At 37.1% G+C, this 23,730-nt stretch overlaps 1 protein-coding gene across 2 annotated transcripts in view; it reads left to right on the forward strand.

The window, feature by feature from the left end:
* The window catches only part of ADK (adenosine kinase), a 272,419-nt gene that overhangs the window by 170,816 nt on the left and 77,873 nt on the right, over window positions 1-23,730 (forward strand). For both annotated transcript variants that reach the window (XM_039553809.1, XM_039553810.1), the window contains exon 7: window positions 21,856-22,026. In XM_039553809.1, coding sequence (XP_039409743.1) covers window positions 21,856-22,026 — 171 coding nt within the window. The remainder of the gene's footprint in view (window positions 1-21,855; window positions 22,027-23,730) is intronic.

A 23,730-nucleotide genomic window follows, 5' to 3' on the forward strand; every position in this document is an offset into this window, starting at 1 on the left:
ATCAGCAAATACATTTAGAAAGAATAAAGTAAATTTTATTTTAAGTTACACTGATGTGAAACATTATGTGCATGTTGCAGTAAAATTGATTTGAGGTTGAATGTGAAAATAACTTAACTGGTGTCTCCCAATTTGTCTCTCTGTGTCCAGGGGTTTTTTTACATTTTTAGATTCACTGACATGTATTTCCATGTTTGCAACTTTTGATGGTATTAAGTTCTTTCGTTTCTCCTCACTTGAGTGGAGAAACTTTTTTAGTATTCAAGTACTGTGATTTACAGAAGTGTAAACAAAAGAGAAATTACATTTACTTAGTGTGCTGTTTCCATTTCTCCAGAGCGACTCGTAATTTGTATAACGAAAGTCAAGAGAAGCTGTTCACTGCATATAAGCATTGATCTGCCCTGTAAAACCCGTAGGTCCTTCACTATTGTGGGTCATTAGTCTGAAATGTGCTGAAGAAATCATAGCAAGTCTTTGTCTTTCTTATGTGTCTTACCAATTTGTCTTACTAACACGTTGTCTCTGGTATTGGTAGGAAATGGATTTTCCACCAGTATTGTTACCACATCCAAACCCTTTGATGCCTTACGAGAAACATGGTATCACAGGCAGCATGTGTTGGTCTTGTGTGTTTGTCCATGTTTTGAGACACAGTGAGCACTGACTTCTTTCAAGAACATGAATTTGGTTCAAACCATTTGAATGATGAAATCTGTTTGTTAGAATGTCATAGAAAAGTGGTGTTACAACTAGGTTTTTTGAGAAAACGGCAATGCTGTGTAGATAGACCTTATGTAAATATTGTAGGCTGAAACTAGAATAAGTTCTATGCTCCTGTATGTTGGCTAAAAGGGGCAGAAGGTAGCTACCAACTAGTTCATATAAACATTTCTATAAAATGTTTGTGCAGAATTCTTACAGTTACGTCCAGGTGCCTGTCTTAACTAGTTTATTCCTTTTAATAAACAATCAGTGTCACAGGGATGCATTCTGCTGAAGTTATGTCCGTGCCTTTTTTACTTCTCCACAAATCATGTGCCCATCAGCAGATTGTGTGATTAGAGGTGTTGTCCAAGCTGATGGCTTCTACACTGAGGACTTCACTGTAGAACCTCTGTCAGTCTTCAGGAAGGGTAAGACTGAAGCAACTGATTGATGTGGGTGTAGCAGAGTTTACTCATCACTGTGGTACAGCCAGGAGGGGATTTTGTTTGCTGAACTTGCATCACTGGTAATTGAGCTCACTGTGAGTCCATCCTGTCAGAGAGGCTTGGGTAATGAAGCTTCAGTGCGGAAATGGACATCACTTCCCAGCATGGCTGGCCCAAACTCCTGACGCATGTTCCAGATGCAAAACCAGAAATGGGCTTTTGAAGTGATGGGAATTAGGGCTATGTTCAGGTAAATTATCCTCTTTGTTATCCAGGCTGTTACCAATGAAAGTTATGGGACAGCTCCCATGTGGATGGGTGAATGTTTTACCCATAATTCGTTCAGATGTATTGTTGCTTTGCTTATCCATACTGACAATACGTTCTTGTCCTCCAAAAATGTTTTTCTTGTACCATGCACAGACTTGGTGCCTGTGGTGCTTAGAAGCACCAGTAATTCTGGTCATGGTCTTGAGTGCCACCTGTTACCTGTTCATGGCCAGAGCACTGTTTCTTTTTCCTTTCTGCACATATAACTGTATAAGATTTTAAAGGATGGCTTGTGCCTTTTGCGTCAAAGAATCTTGTTTTCTGAGTTCAGTTCGGAGAGGCCTTAGTTTTCATGACTTATGGAGGAAATAGAAGAATAGTACAAGGTACAATTGATATTGGATTATTTGACTGAATCCCAAATTCAAAAATGTAAATAGCAGCAACCTATTTGGTAAGCCCAGGTTTACCGAGTCTGTGGGAGCTTGACAGTCAAGGACTGCTATTTCTCCTTCTTACTACAGCAAAAAAGTGAATTGATTCCCTTTGGGGATTGTATATGGTGCAGTTTTATATACTGATCAGTGTTTTTCAATGCTTTTAAGGCTTTTAGACCAGGTGTTATCTGAGGACTCAACTTCTCTGGTCCTTTGTGAGCTGGTAAGAGTGCTAGGGTATTACTGAGTGATTGACAGGATATACTTGTGTTTTGTCATCTACTTCTTATATAGTGCAAAAAAGTGAAAGAGAGGAAATACAGAAAAATACATTTATCAGTTTTTTAGTTTTGTGTATTGCTTCTAAATCTCTATGATTTTTTCCCCTGATACCATCATAGAAACTGCAGCCTGTTTGTGATGAGATTGAGGTAACTTTTCTGAAAACTCTGTCTGGAATTAATTTTTATTTGGCTTTTATTTTTTGGTCACTGCATAATTTGCCATAATCTAACAGTTCTTACTTTACTTATATTACCTTTTAAAAGTTGGGGGTTTTTTAAGATTGCACTTACATGTTGTTTGTTAAGGATACAACTTGACATCTCTGGTAACTTCTCAGAGTCTCAAAGCACTTTCTAGATGATGTAATTGATACATCATATAAAGGATCTAAAAGAATGAAGCTGCTCAATAACTCACAATGGCACTATGTGATAGTTTAGAACAGGAAGTGTGGAATAACTATGTGCAGCTGGATCTACAGGATGAAATTAAATAGACAGGAAATACTTAACCAAGCTGGAATTTAACCACATCCAAAGTGGAATTTGATGTGGAAACTAGCACCTTTAATTATATGATTTTTTTTTTCCAAAGGAACACTTATGACTGTATGTGATCACAATCCTTATTTTCTTCTGTTGACACTGAAATTCATTGATTGAACTAAATTTTTCTTCTCTTGTGATAATGTCAGTATCCTAACTCTCTTTGGTTTAACTCCCTCTGCTGTGCAGTATTTAATTATTGAATAGAAACGCTTTTATGGTTTTCCAGGACTAAATCAATAATGAGTGATTTTATTTTTGCTGTTTAACAAAAGAATTGCAGTTTTACCCCACTCCATTTCTTCTGTTGTTTTACTACAGTTGCAGCATATGGACTGACTGTGGTCAGTATTATGTGAGTTGCATGGAGTAAAACACACTCAAAACCCTGCTCTCTTTGCTCTCTGTCTCTGGAACTTTCTCTATAAACTTTCACTCAAACTTACTCTTTTTTCATCTATTGTTGTAGTGCCTTGGAGCCCAATGACAGATCCAAGCCCTGCTGGGGTGCTGCTCAAAGAAATATTTCCTGTTGCAGAGTGTGCAGTAGGGAAAGCACATAAAAATAAGAACATAGCGATGATGTTGGTCTGAGTATTCCAGAATTCCCAGAATCTCCAGCGCTAAAAGTTTTGTCGTGGGTCTGGAAAAGGAGAGGCTTATGGGAAGCTGTCCACCTGCTTGTGGGACAGAATGGGATAAAAGCAGGTAGCTAATTGTTTCAAAAATGAAGTAGCAAGCAGTGAATGCTCACAGACAGTCTGGCTTAAGATGGGTATCAAAGCCTGGAAGAGAAGCCAAATCCCGAATACTCGATTCAGGGAGGTGATGAATGGAAAATTATTTGTATTTCTTTTTCAAACGCATTTGGAATAAGGTGATGTCTGCTCCATTGAAGCTGTGTGTGACTAATAAGTAAAGGAAATTCTATGCAGAAACTACTAGAAGAATTCAAGTGACAACATAAAAAAATACTTCAAGTATTTGTTTATGCTGTCACTTGAATTGAGAATGTGGTTTGAAAATAGAGATCTCAGCTAGGACAGAATAAGGCAGGACTAAAACAGAGAGAAGAGAAGAAACAAAGGTCCTTCCACCATCAGCTTAAATGTGTTTGGTAATGATTACCTCAAAATAGGCTGGAGCCAGAGGTAGTGGAAGGATATGTTAAACCCACCTGTAGAACAATGTTCAGTACTATCAAAGGGGATATTTCAAAAGAGGTTCTGAGAGAGTTGTTAGGTAAGAGCATCAAAAAGGGAAAAGTTAGCAAAGTCAAGAGAAAAAGAACACTTCAGAAAGAAGAATTTACATCAAAATTTACTATGGCATAAAAGGAGTGGAAAGTGAATTCGGGTTGACTGCATTATGCAAAAACAGTGCAATAGCCAGAAAGATGGGAGAAGGGAACTTGGAAGTCAAGGGCCGTTATCAGTGGATGAAAGGGCAGGATGATATAATAAATAACATGTTATTTTTATCCTCTAGCTCTAATCCTTGAGAATTATAGCACAAATTATTGAATGTGCTGCTTGAAAATTAGATATCTTTATTATAAATTCTTTTCTGTTGTCTTGCCTTCTATACCTGTCCTTTCCTATTCCTTGTTAAAACAGGTGGCAAATCTTTAGCTTGCTAAGTTGCACATTATATCACTGGTACATTGAGGCACATGTATCAGCGTAGTTCATAAATGGAAGCAGCTGCTTTCCTCTGCACTTACGAGAATGTACAAACACACAACCAAGATCTTCAAATCCTCTGTATGCTTTGGATACAATTCCTATCCTGAAAAGCTATGCTGTGATTTCAATTAGTGCAGATGTGCACCAACCCACCTTATTGGCTCAGGAAAAAATTCTTTTGTTTCAACACTTGAACTGCTAGATCTGGTTAATGTTACCAAATGAAAAAAAAAATAACATCACACCTATGGTATTAGTCTTATACTCCAGTATCTGAAAAAACCCTGGCAGACAAAAAAAATGTTGTCATCTCATAGGGAAAAGCTGAATTCATACACAGGAACTGCAGGATTACTTCGACATTTTACTAGTCCCCTGTAACACCAGCAAGTCCCATAAATGCCTAATGGAAAAACAGCAGAAAATGAGATCTGCAGCAGCCTTTAGAGATCAAATTTATGTTGCTGAACACTTTTTTTAGGTCAGGTTTAAAGGTCAAAAGAAAGTGGATAGATTAAATTTACTGATTTTGCCAACTTTAAAGGCCCCTTTTAGAGGTTTTCTCTTTCTACAGGAAGCCCCAATACACTTTTGGATAGTTTTCTGCAAAAACTGAAATGTACAGAATCTTTATTGTATTTTTCTCAGGTGAGAAAGACACCCATGTAACAATACTTAGTTATCCCTGGTGTGCTCTTGAGGAGCATCTGATTTAGTTCCAAGGTCTGTTATCATCCTGGAGTAATTAATATTTCCATTAATAAAGTTTTTAGTGTATATTAATTTCATACACAAACTAAGACTCATCTATCGCAAGGCCAGTTGTGACACCACAGTGACAAAAATGGTAACCCCAATTCATTTTCACACTTGTGTTAAAATTTATCTCCGTGTTTCTCACACAATTAAAAGACAATTAATCTTGTCTTTGTCCCAAACAGGAAAGTATCTTCCCATGGGCATCACTAACTTTTATACTCTGTGCTCCTTTAAATGTGAATAGAATAGAGCTTACTACCCTCAGTGGAGAAGAAAGAAAGTGGAATACAAAATCTTACCACAAGGGACTTTCTAGATCATCAGTCTCTGCAAACACTAGTTGCAAAATGAGTGACTGGAAGTGGGAGGATGACTGTGGACAATATCTTCAGAATCCTAAGTAATGTGGGCATGATACCAAAAATGTCGTTTTTAGAAACAAAACACACGCTTTTCTACAGGGTAGTAATACTAGAGAAAGACAAGTTGAATTAAAAGCTTAGTTTCTGTACATGAAACAGTGCAGAATAAGCAGCATATTTTATATCTGTATTTTGGGGGGGGCAGAGGAAGGAGGGGAATTTATTTATATGGAGTTATTTCATCAGTCTTTAAATGTATGGGTAATTCAGTGCAAGATTTTACAATACTAGCTCAGACCTGGCCTCCTCAGTTTTCCCTCTTAGGAAAATCTTGAATATGTAGCAAATGCAGTTGTTCTCCAGTGTATAACTTGTAAGTTATCATGCTTAAATTACAGTGAATATTCACTCTAAAAGCCTTTTCAAAATTACTTTGAATTGCTACTTTAACTTTCAACTGGATACTTTTACAACATGTGGTGATTTTTTGGACATGAGGTTTTCAGAGTAGTTCACAATTTTATTAGTGTCAAATTGAGCAAAGACCATAGACAGCTGTGTTGGCTTTCAACCGTGTGAATTTCCTGTGTACTCATTAACATTAGGTATGTCTTTGGGATGGGGGAATTGAGTGATATCTGTAATTATAGATTTACTGGTATCTCCATAAAAGTACTTTATTAGCCACTCATTAAGGAAAAGCTTTCAATATTAAGCTTTCAACACTGAAGAATGTTATTCTCCAGTTTAGTTCTTTAGCAAAGCTTCTGCTAGGATTTGAAGAGCTAGCTGTGCTGAGATCTTTGTGGATTGCATGTAGTCCTGTGGGATGTGTTGTAGCTTGAACTCCACTATTTATTAAGCTTTTCAAATTTATCCAAACTCAACATAATAATTCCAGTTTCAGGGCTAACTGAAAAATTTACTGAGATGGGAGCTCAAATATACAAGCACTCTTAGAAAAATACAGTTGTTTTTTACAACCACAGACACGGAAGACTGCCGGACCAGGTATGGACCTTGGTGAACTAAAATGGAATAAAGCTTAACACTTGGGTTTCAGCTTAGAAACAACTTGTAACAAATGTGCACAAACTCAGGGTAAATCTGAAAATTCTCCTTTTGGAGTAGAGCTGATGGGACAAATTTTAATAAAATTGGATACATCTGCAGTGGTATCATATATCAACCAAGAGGCAGACAAAAGAAGTAGGAATTTATTGGAGGAATCCATCTGACTTTTCTTGTGGGCAGAATTACATCTGGCATTTGTGAGGGTGTGCCATTTCCCAGATCTTCACAGTATGTTGGCAGACATTTTTAGCAGGCTTGGATGTTCATTCGGGAGAGCATGATCTCGGAATAGATGCATAATTCACTGTAGTAAAACCAAGGTACACGTCTCCTTGCAACAGACTCTTTTGCCATAAGAAAAATATCCAAAGGCAAATACAAATTTGTAGCAGGCAGTCAGAAAAGCAGACAAAGTATTACTCTATCAAAATGCCAGACATTCAGAAGATGTTTTATAAAAGTTTCACACATCTCCTGGTCATCTGTATCCTCAGGATAGAATCCTCATAGAATGATTCTGGTGGTAATTGTGGAAAATTGGTAATCATCAGTGGTGTTAAATATCTGAATTCTAAAATGTATCATAGAGTCTTGAAATTGTTGAATATTTTCCAAGGACTGTTATTAGCAGTGAATATTCTAAAGATTCTTTGCTCCAAGATTAGAGTGGCCAGGGTATGGCAGGGCACGTGAGATGTAAGCAATTGTTGTTGAGAGCAAATTGCTAGAAAAGCAAGTTCACAGGAAGACTTCTGCAACTCCTGTGTGTATGAATGCAGTTTTTCAGGAGTAAATAGGGTCAGAAGACACTTCAGAGACTGTTTATTACACATACACAGAAGTACTGCTGTGCTGCAAACCATTCTCTGAAGTCTGCTTTTTCAGCAGCCTGAAGCATACTATGGTAACTCAGAGGTTATGGATGTGCATTAGACTTAGACTTGAGTACTGCTGGATTTCCGAAGTTAAGTGCATCAGCTTCACAGGCCTGAGGCTCTCGTTCAAGGGGAGCTCATAATTTCTCTGCTTCTAGGCAAGGCCACGCCTGCAGTTTCTAACAGTAATAACCTCTGGCTAAACCTAACAGTTAGGTGATATAAGTGTATTTATGCTTTAGGTATATCAGTTGTAAGCTGGTAAGGTGTAGATGAAGCCAGCTCTTAACTGGTTCTGGTTCACACTGGATAAAATCAGTTGAGTGCTGTCAATAGAAGATCTGGACTGTCTCTGTTGGGTATTAAGTGTCGAAAGTCCATATTTGGTGAAGCTAGAGCCTCAAACCTTAGCTGAATCATTATATCCAAAAAAAGTTTTTTCTGTTGGAGCAGTTTGGTCTGTTTTGGTGCCTGGAAGGGAAACTTCCACCTGACTGCATATCAAGAAAGTCAGTTTCTAAAGTCAAGTTCAGCAAATATAAAATCCAGACCATTTTCACTGTTGGTACAGTGGTGCTCGTTTGTAAAAGCTAAAGTAAAGCCTATGCCAGCATGAAATTTATTCTCCTCTTTGCATTTCAGTTTGTGCCCCTGGTGACTGATTTAAAAACTTACTTTTTTTAAAGTAGCATCCATGAAGAATAGGTATATGGATCAGCACAGTAAGGATCAAGTTTACCTGCACGGGAACCACTATCCTATGATGCACAATTTTTCAACCAGCGTCATTTACAACTGTTATGAAAATCTATCAGTGTCTGTTTCTGGTACGGAGCAACTGTGCTGACTGTGCTCAGAGGTGAGGGACTTTTGCTGCAGAACTGCAGGAAGAGCTGAATGTGCCTGCATGGTTCTTTCACCTGAGTGACAGGTCAGAAAGAATATCTTCAGGCTTCCTTCCTGGCTCTTTGGGTATGGAAACAATAAACAAACAATCCATCTGTTTGTGGATCTTCTTTAAATTGTTGATGCTGGCATGTAATATTTTATAAACCAGTAATTTCCAGTTACAAATTTTTTGCTTTGAGTTTCATGAAATAAGATTTCCTTACTACAGAATTACAGAACATGAAAGGAAAAGGAGTGAAAGGCAGTTTGTGCTTCAGATTAGTACATCTAAAGTGAACAAAGCCATCCATTGTGTTGCTTTCGTGTCTCTGTTATTAGATATTAATTTGATAAGGACAGACTATGGTAAAATGGGGACTGGAAAAAAATTTTGAAACTTTTTTTTTCCCCTTGACTGCTCTATCATACATTATAATGTTTATTGTTGAGATTAAGTACTCTCTATTCAAGCAGTAACAAGTTTCATAGTGGAACAAAAGTAAGCAGCACTCATGAAATTCATTTTAACAAAAAGTGTGAACAGAAAGATATGAAAACTATTGATTATGTTGTCTGTGGTGACATACAAACAAAATGATAACTGTTCACATCTATACAAGTGGAAGAATGGCAATGTCAGATTGTGCAGAGATTAACATAAGAATCTGACATCTTTGGTGAAAATTTATAATTACAATTGATGCTTTGGTAGAGATTGGAATGAGGGTGGAATCTTGTCAAATAATTTTTTCTGTTGTTCGTGTCATTGCCAACTACTTAACCCTTTAAATATCAATGATTATTGCTATGCATAAACTGCTATGACTGTTGTAATAAGTTTTTCTGTGATTTGTACCAGTTCTGAACATCTGTTTCAGAAGGAAACTTCTTATGCTTAATTTTGTTCTGCGGAAGATGTTTCAAATAGTATCATATAGATACTGCTCTCCAGGGCAAAGTTTTGTCAGAATAGCTGATTTGTGTCTCAACTGACTTTACAAAAGAAAATTAGAGCTCTAAAAATTAGAAAATTGAAGAAATGTGAAGGATTTATCCATGACTGCTGACCTCTGGTTTCAAGGTACCATCATCACTTCTGTTTCTTATTATTTATAGAAGTGTTTGATACCACTTTGCCAGCTTTGGTTTCTTACTAGACTCATGACTGGGTTGGACCATAGATGTTGATGAGAATGCATTGTAGGGACAGGAGTGAAAAGGAAATCCTTGATTTCCATAGTTAGGTGTTTTGAAGAGAGAGCAAGCTCCAATAAATACCAAATGATCTGACTTTCTGTAAATAAAGGCATGCCATTGATACAGATGTGTAAAAATATATCAAAAACTTCAGACAGACACTTTCCATGTTTGCTTTGAAGAATGCATGCTGCATTTTACTTTGACGTGGACTAATAATTTTCATTCCCTAAAATGAGGTTATTCTGTTATACAGTTTCAAAATGTTCTTGTTTGGCTGTTTAAACACTAGAAATTATGTTTATCTGGCATAAGGAAGGGATTTAACCTCTCAGAACTAAGTAGGTGACTTTGAGACATCCCAACTTCATTTTCTTTTAAAAGCAGTGAAACATGAGCTCCAATGCTGATTTTAAAGGGAGTGCTTTTTCATTTGTCTTTGTTATGTGCGTCAAATATGTCAAAGTTATTCAGTGATAGTCTAATCCAGAAATCGTGGTTATAGTGTATAAATTAGCACACAAGTTAACACTGTTAAATGCATTATGATGGCTTTAGTGTGTATTTTTCTTATTCTCTCTGTTTTCAAGGACACAAATTGAATGGGCAAAGATTCAAGTAAAGGGTAAAAAAGAACAGGGAACATTTTTTCATAATTAATATTCTGATTAATATTCTGTAACAGAGCTCATTCCTGTTCAAAGGACTGTCTACATATAGGGTTGTAGGCATTATTAAGATCACGTTGACTTCATAATTTGGAATTCAGAGATGCTCCATGTGAAGAGGAAGGGCTGCAGAAGGAACTCAAACTCTAAGGTGTTCTACTTCTAATGCATCTACGTGGTTTGTTTGCAAAGTGTATCAGTTTTGTGGTGGTTATTTCAGGGTAAAATAGCTAATTTCTGATTGTTAGAGTACTACCTGGGATGCTCTGCTTTGAAGTACATTCTTAGAAGCTGATAGAACGTTGGAGACTGTATGGTTTGTCCACATATTTTTTGTCCATGTTTTTCAACTTCGCACAGATCTAGTATATCATAGATTTTTACAATAATTCAGGTTCCAATTGACCCCTAGAGGTTTGCTAGAGCAAATTCAAAGTTTACAGTTGCTTTATGTTCAGTCATTTCGAATACTTCCAAGGAAGTTCTAATGTTTGACCCCTATCATGAAAATTTTTTCCATGTGAAATTTCTTTGAATATTGTAAAACTCACATGAGTTTCAAAAGCAGTTTGATTTATATAATTTTAAATACCATTTTTAAGAACATGAGCTCATATAAATCTCTTCTTTTTCCCTATACACTTCAACATTTCAAAAATAAGCCAATTGTGAATTAAACCACACGAACTAATTTGGGCACTAACAAATAGAAGAGACATTGGTTCAGGGGGTTAGGCCTGACTTACAAAATTGGAATTGCCATATTGGAAATACCTCCTTGAATGTAACCTTGTTTCCATCAAGTACAAGTTTTGGAGACTTAAAGGAGTCTAAAGAAGTCACTTACTAACTAGTTAGCAGTGATTTTCTTAATTGCTAGTTGTATTCTGCACTGTTGTTTTTAATCTGTAAATTGATTTGGAACTATAAGTTCTCATCTACAAGGCAGTTTACAAAATCCATTTTTTGTCATACATTAAAAAAATAGTGCCCATATGTTTCTACTGTTGCAGAAAAAAATGTGTAACATTGCACAGTATTTTTAAAACCAGTAGCACGTGATCCTGCTATGAAAAATCGCATTGCACTGCGTGTATGAGCAGCCTGAGTATTTCCCGAGTGCCACCCTGCCACAGGAGTGCTTTTGATGGAATATCCGAGATGCACAGAGATGTACAGTCACATGAACATTTGCTACTAAACACACCCCAACATCTGCAGAGGGCACATGTATCCCAGCGAACTTGGATACCTGTTCCCTGAAGATTGAGAAGGTTCCTGGGTGCCTTATACTTCCAAGGAGACTGAAAGGGTCACATTCTTAGGGAGCACAAGTATTAGCTCACTAAGTTTCAGGGGCTTCCTCTTCTCAAAATCATTTGACTTGTAAACTCACTGATACGCTGCATCAAGAAAGGTTAGTTCTCTGTCATAGGCTGACCATCTAACCTGATCATTTATTGATCTAAAACGGTTTTTTAAAATACTATTTTTAATTAAATGGGGGAAAAAATATTTATTCAGTCATGTTAGCTGTATCTGGAGTATGATTTTCTCTGAAGATGGGCAAATAATGTAACAGGAGTGGAGTCAGTTTCAGGTAGAGAAGCATGGAAAATATTCAGTAGAAAATTAATACTTACTTAGAGTATTGAAGCATCTTGAACAGCAGTGCAAAGTAAAAGACTAACACCATTCTCCCTGGTTACAGTAGTGGTCCTGCTATTAAAAGTGGGTTTCTGAGGTATGAGCTCATAAGTTCATTAGAAACAGGAACTTAATGTAAGTATTATTTGGCTCTAAAAAGCTAATAATTAGGGTTATTTCCCCCTCACCCTTGGAATTTGAAGGAAGTACTTATTCAGTACTAATTCAATAATTAATGCAAAACACTCACACAGCTCATTGTATTCAAAGTATTCTACAGGCAGTTATTATTACCCAAATTAATTTAAGTGAAGATATCTCTGTTTAGAGCTTAGCAACTGTCCACATTTCAACTATATTAATAATTATTAGGATTAGCATAGATCCTGACCCTCATTTATTTGTGTTCAGAAACAAAACCATGTAAGAGTCTTTCTATAATGAAAATTAAAAGACCAAGCAATAACATTAATGTTCTTTAAATAATTAATTTTAGTGTGTGGAAGTGTGAGCAATAAATGTTTTATTGTAAACCCTGATGTGGTAATTAATCCAAGCGATTAGGGCCTAATTGCATGCTCATAGTAAATGTTACATTTGCTGTGAAAGACATTTTGTTGGAATTGTGGTTCTGAGGATAGAGTTGCGAGAAGAGTGATACTTAAAAGAAATATTTAACACACTCTTAACTTGGTAAGCTGGAAATGGAAAGAAATATATCCTTTATTATGATGCCAATTATTTTTTTAGTTCTTCCGAGCTTTTTATTTCACTATGCACTTTACGCAGTAGTGGTGCTTGAACATGAAAGTAAATGTAAGGATATGTAGGCTGTTTAAAATCAGCTGGGAAGCACCTTGGGGAGTGGGAGAGGTATTTGGTTTAATAATTATTTACACCTTAATTTGCAAATAGTGGAAGTCCTACTAGTTCATAAAGTTCGTCATTTCTTTAATGCAAAGAGTAAGTCGTCCTGTGAACAATGTTGGTTTCAGGTGCCCTGGTTGTGCCTTGGGAAAGCCCTATTGCACACCAAATGAATTCAGATCTCCACTGAAGCTTTGGAGCTGCTCCAGAATTTCACTAACATATTGATGGAGTTTGGACCCCTCTTTTTAAACTTTATTTTGGTGGGTGGGTTTTTTCACTCAGCGAAGTTACATATTTTAAATGTACTGTGTACCTGTGTGTTCTATACAGAGCTCAGTTTTGCCCATGGTGAGTCTGCCGTGTTTAAATGAACTCAGTTAAAGGATGAGTTAGTATTTGAATAGTGCTATAAACTTCAGAAATCTTTTGACTTACCACTTGATCATTTCTTTTTTTCTCTTCATACCTACCATGCTACATATTTCTGATGATATGATCTTTATTAGTGAAATAATACGCTCTTTCTTTGGGGCTCTTGAAATATGTTCTAACGATGATGGTAATGACTTTGATTAATATTTAATCCCCATGCTGCTATGTTCTTATAAATTACAAGATCTCAAAGGTAGTTGGGGGAGGGAAGAAAGGTTTCTGCTGAAGTATTTCAGTTTTAGAGTGCTTAGGGAGAAACATACCTGTATTTCATTATACCTTGTATCTGCTTTCTAACCTGAATTCAAGTGAAACATTTCATAGCATGACCACATTGTTGACAGGGAAATCTGTAAGACTGACTTATTTTCTCAGGCACTGGACTCATTCTTGTGTTTGTTTATGTGACGTAACTGTTGCATTCCCCTGCATCACCTGGGGATCCTGACACTGAGGCCACAGGTATAGCAGTATATGCTAGTACAGAGCAAGAGCTTGGTGAGACTTTTTTTTTCTTTTGACACCCAGTCAGCAGTGATTATCTACTGATATACCAATGGTCAGTCGTTGTTTCACTCTGAGTGTTTAACCTGTATTCATAAAACAGACCATTGTGCTGCTATAGGCACATTTAATTAAGCAAATACTCCTATTTGTTCTCTTCCTGTTCAAAGCTATTTTAATAAGCAAGAAATAGGCTTGTTTAAAGTATTTGCTTAGAGAGCTTTCAAACTGAGGATTAACTGTCTAGAGAATTAGAAATTCTCTATGCATTTGTAGTTACATAGATTCTCTCAATTTACTAATATACTGTAAATATTATGTACACACCAAACTTGAATGAATTCAACATATGGTTGATGTTTACATAATTTATGAGATGCCACATTATATTAATGGAACTAGCTGTATACAAAAAAGCAAATGTTGCACAATCATCAAGGGCCTAAATTAACCGTACCTTATTCTGTGCTTCCTGAAGTGCTTATTTGCTGGGACAAGGATCCTGGGATTATGCTCAAAATTTTGGCAATTAAGATTGAGAACCAGTTATCTCATTGTTCCAAACATCATCAATAATATTGATGCCAATTTTTAGACTTCTGGATATTGTTTAATAAAACAATAAAAAGGTATGCCCGAATCTACGTTTTGGTCTTAACACAAGGGTATCTTCATATTAATAGATGAGTTAGAGAAACCTAATAAAGAGTTATTTTAGAAGGATGAAGGGCGAAAGAAATGGTTTCTCTCTTTAATCAGCAATTTAACAATTTTTTAAGATGCATGGCTTTCTCAGTACGGATTAAATTGGTTTTTGATGAAAAAAATGTGTGGTAGAGTGGTTCTGGGATACTAGGAGAAATGAAGTGGCTTGCTCTTTATCATAGCTTGCTTGATTTGCAGCTTATATTTTATTGATGGTAATACCCTATACTCTATAATACCTTTCAACACAAAATTTCAGTCATTTTAGTAATGTTAAGTAATTAAACTTCCTACTGGTTCTGCCAATGGAGGTGTATTTATCATTATAACTCTTTTGCAAGTGGGTAAACAGAGGCAAAGGAGGTTGAATTATTAATCAAAGTAATAAAATCTCTGGGCTCCTATGTCCCAGATGACGTTTAGTACTTCCTCCAAAATTTTATTATAAATTCAATATAATTAAATGTATACATCTTATACCTGAGCTTAATAAAGTCATGTCAAAGTATATACTGAGTTTGAGGGAGCATATTTGAGAGGTGTTTTTGCTTTTTCACAGAGGGGCAGACTTCAGGGAACCATGTCAAACAAATTCGTGAGCTCGTTTTTGGCAAGATGAATTAAGATCTTAACTAACTCTGTACTTTTCAGGGAAATAGGACCAAAAGTAGGTATATTACTGCTCTACATTACACCAAAAGTAGGTATATTACTGCTCTCTGGGACATGAGTTACACCTCATTGTTAAAGTTCTCATCTACACACTCTGTAAGTACGTATCTCCTAAGTAAAATCACACAATTACTTTGTCTTAAACGTGGCTTGGAACACCTCCTGGAGAGTGCCAAATTTAATCAATAGTAATCAGAATTGAAAAATATTTAAAAAATAAATTGGTAATATATGCATAAAATAATTGTTTTCTTTTACATGCAGTGCCAGATATTGTAGGTTTTCTGCTACTGATAGATACAAGTATGGCAGCAATGAGAGTTCACTTCAGCAGCAAAGAAGCTGTTCAAGTCTGAAAGCAATCCTCTCCTTCTGACATGTTGGCACCATCATAGAGGAAAATGTCACGGTCAATATAAGCACATTTACTGACAGTTAGGTTTTTTCCTATGTTCCTGAAAACTGTTTGAAACTTGGCTTTTATCGAAAACAGAAACACTGGCCACTCAGAATGATAAAACAATAGTTTATGGCTTAGTCATTTTCCAGTTATAAAGCAATACTTTCATAAAAATAAACAATGCATACAGGAACAAGCCAAAACAATTACTCAGAGAAGTTGTTGCATACTTGCTGTCCTTGCTTCCTGATTTAAAACAACTGTCTCCAGTAGGAACTGGACAAAAAACAGCGAGTTTTGTTTCATTAAGTAACTGCTTGCTGATCATTATGAGATAAAATTTAGTCCAAAACTGCAATTGATATTGTCTAGGTACTTTCTAAGTTCCTGAAGTACCTATTACAGGAAGAACAGGAACATAGATTAAAATAACGTTCATGTATTTCACTCATTTACAGACCGAACATTTCCCAAGTGGATAAAGAGTTTTCGTCCTTTCTAGAGAAAGTAAAACCCTATGTTAAAGCACAAGCACATCTATTAGTAAAGGTCATGTTGATTATTTTATTTGTGGGGGCTTGTTAATTATTTCTGGTGGGCTTTTTCCCCATACCGTGAGTATTTTAGTATCTGTATGACTATTCTGTTGTAGCTCAGTAAGGAAAATAATTTAACAATACTTTCAAGCAGGAACAGGTTGCAAGTATAAATGCTCAAAACTCAAGAGATTCAAGAGGTAAGGTGTCAATAAATCTGCTACCTTGGCAGTCTTGCACATTCCAGGTAATGTGCTCAGATGTTTCACTGTTAAAGGTAGTTTTTAGATTGTTCCCTGCTCTTTTAAACTCACATAAGTACTAAGACAGATGAAGAGCTTTTGCTCTATCATTCCAAGAAGATTCCTTCTGGTTCCTGTTCTGAGGGAAGATGATTTTCATTGCTATGTCTCACAGTGAGTGGGACATGGACTGCACCCCATCTGTGCTCAGACAGTTCAGAGACTGGAATACAAAAGTCTTTCAGACTCTTCTGGTTGTAAGAGCACCTGGAAGCCTTGTGTAAGTTCTTCCGTCTGGAGCAGTTACCTAGTGGTTCATTCTTCAGCTCAGGAATTGCCATGTGTTGCAGCCTCACTCTTTCCAAGCTCTGGTATTTTTGCTAGACTGCAGCAGATGAGACTGATGGCAGAGCAGAGCTGAGGGATGCTTCTTCTGCCCAAGTGTGTGGCTTGAAGCTCTCTTTGTGTACAGAATATAGGAAACTTAACCAGGTCCAAAAGCTCTGACTTGGTTGTGTCTGTCATGTAATGGAGCAAGTTTTTCTGGCACCTCAGCACTCTCACTCTTTCACTGGAACTGCCAGCACACTTGAAGTTAGATGATTTGTGTAGGGCTTTACTGAATCATGGTATTTTATCAGGACTGTCACTACATAACTGTCAAGCTTTCTATGTGCCTGAAAAATTCCACTCTTTAGATGGATGAGAGTGTGATGTCGTCATAATTGCATTTTTATGTTAATGCTTGCTATAAAATAATTTTGGATTAAATGATGTGTTCCTTTCCTGTTGGCAGAATATAATTTGTCTTAAATGGCAGTAGACTGTTGTATCTGTTTTCCTGAAAGTTAAATATTTTGATTCACACTTACAATTTATTGATTTTACATTGTTACCAAATGGCATACCCAAATCAGCTCAGAAATGCCATGGTTCAAAATTCTGTCATTCATATGATAAAGTTATTTTCATGTAATCCACTCTGTGAAAGGGAGTCGCAAGGAGAGTGGAAGAGCTAGAAAGAGAGGGTATATGCATTTTAGGAGGTAGTAGGTTTGAAAGCAATTCTAATTTTTATTATCTCTGTATGTTCTTGAGGCAATATTGCTTCTGTACTATTAAAGAATAATAAATCCCAAATTGGAAGGCTGTTTGTTATCATCTTGCCCTGCATTTGTTTGGAAATACTCACTTGGAAAAAAAAAAATCTTGATCCTCTTTGTGCAAACATTCTGTGTATGTAATCCAAAGGAATTTGTGAGCACAAATTCAGTGTAAGGCAAGGCTTCTCAGCTTGGACAGAACACCTTATACAGAATTACATTCACCAAAGCCAGAGTTGTGCTAGTTTCATGAGGTCATCTCTTCAACCCTCTCTGTTTCTATGCTGCTGACACTTTTGACACCCTTATTTGCTGCCCTCACATCTGCTACAGCTAGTGCTGTAAGAGCTTAGTGTAGGTCAGAAGAAACCTTTTGGATCTGTGTGTGATAAAAATGAGAGAGGTGGCTTACAAGACAAATTACCGGTGTGTAAACTCACCAAATCCTTCCACTAATGCTAGTGTCTACAAAAAAAAAAGATTTGAATGTAAAAGACTATCCAATATTCACAGTACCCTGGCATATCTTATAAGGTGCATCAAAGAATTCCTGAATATTGTAAAAGTGAGATTAATATGATATTCTCTATTGACTTTGTCCTCTGCTGTTGTGTGCATCTTATTGAATTTTAAAAGCTCTTAAGTTACAAACAAGTGACTGTATCTCACATAGCCATGTCTCTGCAATACATGAACGTGTTTTTCTTATTTCTTCCTTTTTGTTTCTTTTTATCCGACCAGGAAAATGGGGGTTTTTCCCCACCAAAGGGCTGTATTTAAATAAAAGAACTGCTTACAGTGCGTAAGAATGGTATTGCTTTGTGCATGTGTACATATAAACATGCATATACATAATTCAGCCTACCATCCTATTTTCCTAGTGTGTATTTTGGTTCAGCCTTGCTCTCTGGCATGTGGTACAATGGTACCTTCCTCCTGGCATAGAAAAGACACTCGTTACATTTTGAGCAGCAGAAAATAGTGGCACATCATGAAGCAGTAGCATCTGGTATATTCAGTCTTTAACAGCACACACCAAAGGAATGCTGTCTGCTGCTAATATATCTGATAGCCTTTAATGTTTTATAGGTTTTCCTGGTGTACAGTGTTGCTGCCTTTCACTTTCTGTGACGGCACTGCCCAGTTGTCACATGTCCTTGTATCATAGAATTGTCAAGATTGGAAGAGACCTTTAAGATCATCAAGTCCAACCATCTACCCACCACTACCACTGTGACCACTAAATCACATCACCCAGCACCAGATCCTGATGCCTCTTACGTACCTCCAGGGATGGTGACTCTACCACACTCCTGGGCAACCTATTCCAATGCCTGATCATCCTAACAATGAAAAAAAAGATTTCTGATACCTAATCTGAGTCACCCCAGTCTCAGCTTTAGGCCGTTTCCTCTTGTCCTCTGTAGGCACAGTAGAAGAGGCCAGTCCCCACCTCACTGCAGTCTCCTTTCAGGCAGTTGTAGGGAGTGATGAGGTTCTCCCTGGGCCTCCTCTTGAGACCAAGCGATCCCAAGTCCCTCACCCATTCTTGTAAGACAGGTTTTCTAGATCTTTCTTGAGCCTTGTTGCCCTTCTCTGGACATGCTCCAGTGCCTCAATGTCCTTTCTGAAGTGACAAGCCCAGAACTAAAAGCAGTACTCAAGGTGTGGCCTCACCAGTGCCTAGTACAGAGGGACAGTCACTACACTGGTCCTGCTGGCCACAGTATTCTTGATACAGGCCAAGGTGCCGTTGGCCTTCTTGGCCACCTGGGCACACGCTGGCTCATACTGAGCTGGCTGTCCACCAGCATCCCCTCCTTCACAAAGATAGATACATACACAGTAATTTCATTTTTCTGTGCAGTGTACATTTCCCAGGAATTTCTGTTTGTTAACTGTCTCATCCTTTGATTACAGGTATTTTCCTCATGGTTGTTTTAAGTACCTTTGGGTTTTGAGGGTAAAAGGAGCCTAAAACTCTCTGAAGTAGTCTAAGGTGTGTAGGTGGGTATAGATTATCTTCTGAGGAGCCTCTTAACCTTCTTGTTAGTGGGAATAGAACTTCCTACTAGTGAAATACAAAGTCTTTTACACCAGTGATACAGGATACATTTATTCTCCCACTCGAAGCTAATGTTGGTGGACAGTTAATTGTTTGAGCAGGTAAGAGTAGTTGGCTTCGGCATTCCTTTGTATATATCTGTCTGGACCAAAAGCAGCGGCAGCTGCAAGAAGCCTGCAGGCTGAGTTTCTAAGGAAGTTACAGAACAACTTTGCTCTGAATCCCAGTGAGATATAAGAAAACCTGTTTGTTTTAGGGGAATTCATTCCTGTACACAACTGTAGCATGCCGCAGTAGGGTGGTCTGTGGCTTGTCTAGTTGTAATTTAAATTTTCGAAGCTGGGTTACTGTGACTGCACTGGGCATAGCTGCATGAAATTCCACTAAAAGTGAGACAAAATTGATTTAAATTCTTAAAGAGGGGGCTTGGATTAGGTTTCTTCAAATCCATATCTCTTCAGGTTAAGTTTTGTACATTTTCTCCCTACTTTGTTAATTCCATTGTGTGGATTGTACTGCTACAACTTGTTTTGCAAAGAAAATTTATACTTGGCAAAGAGTTGTCATACACAGAACTCTTAATTTCTAGATGGTTTAATTTCAAACAGTTATTTAAATATAAATATAAACAAAGCCATGGAAGAATGCAATTAAATGGCAGAAGTGATTTTTAAGAAACCCAGAAGACAGAGCTCTAGCCTTTGAGATTTCCTGGCCTTTACTTTGCAGGATCTGAAAAGCAAGCTTTCCTATCTGTGTCTCAGCACTTTTATGTTGCCTTTCCAAGGTAAAGGGAGTTGGATGCAGGCCTGAGTTAAGATCTCATGGGAATAGTGTTCTGTACCTTAAATTACAATCAGATGTATTTTACTTCAGATTAAGTTTTCAGCCTAAAATTGGTAAGAAGCCTCATTATTTGACCAGGTTACTATTTACATAGACCGGTGTAGAGCAATCTGTCATTCATCCAGAGCTGGCAACACGTTACCCTTGAAAGATTTTTATTGTGTGTTTGGAACAATTTTTTTAAAAATCTATCTCTCTGTTCATTAAATAAAAAACTACAAGATGGTAGAGATTGCTATGGAGATGAGAAGTTATATAAACTTTCATTTTAATTCTTCAGAATGTAAAATTAACAGAGAAGCTTGGATATTTGCAGGCTTCCAGTCGTTCAGGGTACTGATGAGCTCCACTACGTGCATAGGATTCTTACGCCCTTTGGACTTTGTCAAATAGCAAATTGTGCCCAGATTTTGAAATCAACCATGTATTTTTTATACTGGAGAGTGTGGAGTAAGGAGAAATAAATAGATATATTCTCAAAGTAGTCTTTAATCTGTAGACTTTCATTATTTTTTTCCATTGAGTAGAATGCCTAAAATGATCCTGAAGTATGCAGGATGAAAATACAGATATTCTGTGATTCAAAGGCATAATCATATGGATAAAAACTGGGAAATAAGACTGTTTCACTATTACACCTTTTTGGAGTGTCATGGTGGTGGTGTTATCTGTAGGACTGAGATGGTGTTTCATTTGTCAGACCCTCCTCAAAGTTGTTTCTCATTGTGCCTTAGACATTATCTCTGGCCTTAAATTTTGCACTTGCTGCTCATGCTTGAAAATTGCTGTTTTTCACTGAGTTTAGAGAACAGTTAGTAAAATAAGTTTTAGAATTATAAAAACAAAACATGCAAAATTTGTTTAATTAGCGCAAAGTCTAAGCCTTTGTTTAATTAGTAGATTAATGAAGCTGTAGGGGATCTTTACATGGCTCCTGGAACACGTGTGGTTGGGGTAACCATCTGCAATGCTAAATTCAAATTGGCAGCCTTGTTCTTCATAGAGTCTAAATCAGCATTCACAATTTAGTAGACAAGTAGTGATTTGTGGAAGTTGATACTTTAATGTTGATGTTCTGAGTAAAGAAAAGTACTTCTGGGAGAGGGGGGCAAATAAAATACTTGTGTGGAAACATGAAAACCCCTAGGTTTTCTTCTGCAAAACAGTAGCAAGTGCTACAAAATCAGCATATTCAAGTCCTTTATTGTAAACAAGGTACTAATGTTTAAGGTAGGAGATCTCATTAGTCTCCTAGCTGTGTATAGAGCCATCATACTGGACTTCAGAATTAAGCAGCACAGTCTGATTGACTCTAGTACTATAAAGTAGCATGTAGAATTATAATACATCACGTTTTAAAATATGAACATTAGTCTCAGCTGCCATGGGAAAGTGTACTCCATGGAATGCAGATGTAGGGAGTTATATTTCATTTTGAAAGGCTGTGATTCTAGGCATATGCAGATGCTTTGTCACCTCTCTAATACCTTAATGGAAAGGCAGTATTTCCCAGTTTTTATCTGTGCATGTGTATGACAAATGTGGGTTGGGAGAGACTTTACAGAAATAGCATGCTTCATGTGGTACCTAATACAAAATTAGTAACATACATTGATTTGTTTTGATGCTTGCAGGGATTCTTCCTGACAGTGTCACCAGAAGCAGTATTAAAAGTGGCTGCTCAGGCTTCTGCCAACAACAAGATCTTCAGCTTGAATCTTTCTGCACCATTTATAAGCCAATTCTACAAAGAGCCTATGATGAAAGTCATGCCTTATGTGGATGTTCTTTTTGGAAATGAAACGGTGAGTCTTAAGAAAATAATGGAAGTATTTGTATCTCTTGCACGTAAGTGTTTGTGTCTCAGAGCCTGCTTCCCCAGGACATAGCCTCAAGCTGGGCCCGGGGAGGATCAGGTTGGATATCAGGAAGAATTTCTTCACTGAAAGGGTTGTCAAGCATTGAAATGAACTGCCCAGGGAGGTGGTGGACTCACCATCCCTGGAGGTATTCAAGAAAAGAGTGGATGTGGCACTTAGTGCTGCAGGTCTAGTTGATGGGGTTATGATCAGTCAAAGGTTAGACTTGATGGTCTTGAAGGTCTTTTACAACCTTGATGATTTTGTGATTCATGGTGCTCCTTTTTCTTTAGAGGGAATCTGACCATGTGAGGTGTCACTAGAATGCTAAATCTGTGGTCACTGGACTGGGATATTTCAGTAGATGCCAAAGATGTCACTTGACCTGTTAGAGGTTTACAACTTGCTCATTCTGGTCGGAAATAACCAGCACATTGGTGCTTTGTAATAACTGTCCATGTGCATAATGTCCTCACCCTGAATTTAACTCTGCTGGAAGAAAACATATAAAGGGCTACCACTGAGCTTCTGTAACTTGATTCTGTACCCATAGTGCTGCTATCAATAGCATTTTCTGTGATGAAGATGACTCTCTGGGGAGAAGTGGGAGGAGAAAACTAAGAAATAGAGGGTTGGTTTAAAAGGTTCTCATTGATTTTATGGAAGATGTTCTGGCAGTCCATCAAAGGAAGGCTTATCTTTGCTATATAAGTTGGCAAACGGATTGCATGAAATTCTGCCTGGAAGTCCATATTAATAGACCAAATTAATTCAGATTTCACTCATCATAGTGCTAGCACTTTTTGATTTTTTTTTTCACTTTAAATAGTGTTCTTAAGTATTTATTAGTTTCTCAGCAGGAAAAGGTTGAAAAAAGCTTTGAAATGTGTGACACACCTAAATGAAATGTGGGTTTGTCACTCGCGATAACTACATGAGTACAGGAAAATGATGGAAAAGCAACTTACTCCTGTCAGTGGTTATTCCTGATTGTGACACAGGGACTGGCACCAACACAAGTCAGTTTTTAAGCTATTGTCCGCATGTCCACATAGGGGCTAGCATTGATATAAGAATTTAAAAAAATTAAAAATACTTACTTTTAAACCAAAGGAAATTGCAGTGTTTTTAAATGCAGTGGGCTAAGGGAAACCTTTTTAACTGAAGTTAACTATACAGAAAAAACATTTTTTAGACATGTTCTTGCTATTTCCAGCTGTTACTTTTGTACATCTTTCTTGATACAGTCCTCACAAAAATGGTACTGAATATTTTTATTTAATAGTAGTATAATCTTGACACAAAAAATCCTGTGAGATTTCACAAATTGAATAATACCAAATCGAGTCAATTTTGGAGTAGAAGGGCTTCACAGAGACTTCTGGGATTAAAACCTGTAGGTCTTTTATATAACTATTTCTCCACTGACCTATTAGGATAATTCAGATCACAGTGGTTCATTAGGTGCTATTTTTCATAGGTTGTTACTTTCTGTATATTTGTGTATTTTATAAGCAGTAGCCCATGATACCAGTGACACTCCCATTTCAGAAATTTTATTCAAACTGTGTTAATTTCCTGTGTCATTTCAGCTTGTTATGGTATTATTCACCTGCTGTCAAAAAATACTGTGTGGTGCTCTTGTATTTG

Source organism: Corvus cornix, chromosome 6 (assembly GCF_000738735.6).
Source record: "Corvus cornix cornix isolate S_Up_H32 chromosome 6, ASM73873v5, whole genome shotgun sequence".
Taxonomy (NCBI): Eukaryota; Metazoa; Chordata; class Aves; order Passeriformes; family Corvidae; genus Corvus; species Corvus cornix.